The sequence below is a fragment of the Cebus imitator genome, unplaced genomic scaffold (genome assembly GCF_001604975.1).
Source record: "Cebus imitator isolate Cc_AM_T3 unplaced genomic scaffold, Cebus_imitator-1.0 Scaffold328, whole genome shotgun sequence".
Taxonomy (NCBI): domain Eukaryota; kingdom Metazoa; phylum Chordata; class Mammalia; order Primates; family Cebidae; genus Cebus; species Cebus imitator.
In genome coordinates, this window is record NW_016107643.1 from 475,148 (window position 1) to 478,049 (window position 2,902).

The window sequence follows — 2,902 nt, forward strand, 5'->3', positions numbered from 1 at the left end:
TGGGGTTTCACCCTGATGGCCAGGCTGGTCTTGAACTCCTGACCTCAGGTGATCCACCCACCTCGGCCTCCCAAAGCGCTAGAATTACAGGCGTAAGCCACCGCACCCAGCCCCAAGAATCTTGTTATCAGGAAGGAGATCAGCTTCAAGGTGGAGAATAAAATCCCTAAATCAAGAATTTGAGGCAGGGCGTGTTGGCTCACACCTGTAATCCTAGCACTTTGGGAGCCAAGTCGGGCAGATCACCTGAGGTCGGGGAGTTCAAGACCAGCCTGACCAACATGAAGAAACCCCGTCTCTACTAAAAATACAGATCAGCCAGGTGTGGTGGCACATGCCCATAATCCCAGCTATTCAGGAGGCTGAGGCAGGAGAATTGCTTGACCCGGGAGGTGGAGGTTGCGGTGAGCCGAGATCACGCCATTACTCTCCAGCCTGGGGAACAAGAGCAAAACTCCGTCTCAAAAAAAGAAAGAAATTTGTTAGTGTACCTCCAAGACTATATTTGGCAGAAGGAAAACAATACCTTGACTCCACACAAAGATATTGCCAGCCACCCTCAGGTTATGTGGTTCAGTTTCCCTTCAATGACCATTTTAATCATCATCTAACCACATGGGATATGAACCTTTAGGACAATACACTGGTCCAGGTGAACTAATGTTTACTGGGTACTCACTATGTATCTGGTACTCACTGTGATAAGCACTGTACATCTCATTTAATCCTCAAAATTGGGCCCATTATTATCCCTATTTTACAGATGAGGCCACTAAAGCTGGAAAAGTTTAGGTAACTTGCCCAGTTTCATAGCTGGGAAGCTGTGTTGGAACCTAGACAGAATCAATCAAGTGCCTATTGTAACCAATTATCCAAACAATATCCTACCAGGTTTCCCTGCTTCCAGTACCATGGAATATACATGCCAGAGCTAGAGCGATCTTTCTAAACACAACTAAGTTTGTGTCACTTTGCTAGTTAAAATCCTTCAGTGGGCAGGGCGTGGTGGCTCACACATGTAATCCCAGCACTTTGGGAGCCCGAAGCCGGTGGATCACCTGAGGTCAGGAGTTGGAGACCAGCCTGACCAACATGGTGAAACTCTGTCTCTACTAAAAATACAAAAAATTAGCAGGGTGTGGTGGCAGGCGCCTGTAGTCCCAGGTACTCGGGAGGATGAAGCAGGAGAATCGCTTGAACCCGGGAGGTGGAGGCTGCAGTGAACCGAGATCGAGCCACTGTACTCCAGCCTGGGCAACAAAAGCGAAACTCCGTCTCAAAAACAAATAAAAATAAATTAAATCCTTCAATGACATGCCTCACCACCAACAGGGTAAAATAACATGCAAGGCTTTTAGTAACGAGCCTCCTGCCAATTCTTCCCATCTTCGCTACACTTTCTTCCTTTCTCCTCCAGCAACTTTTTCTCAGTCAAGAGACGCAGAAAAATCCGGTAACTTTTAAAATCATGCTACCTTTCAGCCTTTGTTCCTTCAGTTCTCCAGTAATATTCCCCCCATTTTCGCCAGGAACATTCTTGCAAATCTTTTAGGAATCTGCTCAGGAACCATCTATTTGAGAAAACATTCTCACCCCGCCCCCCACCGTTACTTTTACCGAATGACCACACTGATTTATATTATGAGTCCCCAACTACTTCTGTGAAGGAAGGAAACATATTTCATAGAGTAGCCCCAGCGCCTGAGAAGTCAGACACAGGCAAACACAGAAATATGATGAACAACTGAGTCGAACTCTTCCTCCAAACATTCTTTATTACCCTCATCCTCCTTCCTCTCCATCCAGTAGACCCAGCAAGACTCTAACGTGGTCCACAAGCTCTTCCACCCACTTCCGCAACTCTTTCTCAGACTCACAACCTTTCACAAGTCTGAGCCTTTTACCGGGTCCCCGTGCGGCTGCAGTGCCTGCTCCGAAGCCCGAGACTATTTATTCGACAAAAGTTAACTTCGTGCCTACCGGGTCCCAGGCATTATGGCTACAGTGGTGCCGAGGGCCGCGGGTCTACCCTCGCCCCAGTCGAGCGACCTTGGCCTCCGTCCCCTGGTTCCAACCTTTTCCTCGACTCCATGCCTAACCTAACCGCCAAGGTCTGGGTCTTTCCCGCCCAGACCGAGCGGCCTCGGCCCAGGCCTTCACCACCGTAAGTGACTCCAACCCACAGCTTCCTCCCCAGTCAGTCGCGGTTCCCACTACACAACAGACTCGAAAGCTCCCACGCCGCCAGCCTGTGCCCTCCTCACCATGGTGGCGGTTCTGATGGCTCCGATCCCCGCTGGATTCGCTCCACAGAGGCCTAGCCTCTAGCCTGCAACCCGACTTCCCGCCGCTGCTACCGGAAATGCAGCAACACGTAAAATGCGGTCGGGTAAAAATCTACTTCCGGTCCGGACAGGGAGCCCTAGAGTTCCGGCCCTGGGAGCTGAGCCTGGGCGGAGCAGGGGCGGGGCGTGAGGACCGGGCGTTACCATCCAGCTTTGAACTAATAGGAGAGCCTTTATAAGTTCCTGTTTGGACACCCTCCTAGCTTAAATCCGTACTCAGGGCTGCTCTGTGTCATACTCATCTCTCTTCACCCTACCCTTCCCATTACCCTCCCCGGCTCTTTCCCCTGCAGCCACTGTCCTTTACTTTTCCCTCCACTGGCTCGACGTGCTCCTGCTTGAGCTCCTCTGCGTTTGCTTTTGCCTCTGCCTGGAATGCTAGTCCCCAAGGTATACCAAAGGCTCCTGCCCTCACCTATTTCAAGACTTAAGCTTAAAAAACAATTTCCCAGTAAGGACTTCCCTGGCCATCCTGTAACCTTCCCACCCACCTCACCCTCATCTCTGCTGTATTTCCCTCTTGTAATCTAACATGGTGTGTATTTTTGTTATTTTAT

At 50.1% G+C, this 2,902-nt stretch overlaps 1 protein-coding gene across 3 annotated transcripts in view; it reads right to left on the minus strand.

The window, feature by feature from the left end:
• Positions 1 to 2,446, minus strand: part of SNRPB (small nuclear ribonucleoprotein polypeptides B and B1) — an 8,979-nt gene extending 6,533 nt beyond the window's left edge. For all 3 annotated transcript variants that reach the window (XM_017504737.2, XM_017504735.2, XM_017504736.2), the window contains exon 1: positions 2,265 to 2,446. In XM_017504737.2, the coding sequence (XP_017360226.1) occupies positions 2,265 to 2,267 (3 nt within the window). In that variant the 5' untranslated portion in view covers positions 2,268 to 2,446. The remainder of the gene's footprint in view (positions 1 to 2,264) is intronic.
• Between the last annotated feature and the right edge of the window lie 456 nt (positions 2,447 to 2,902).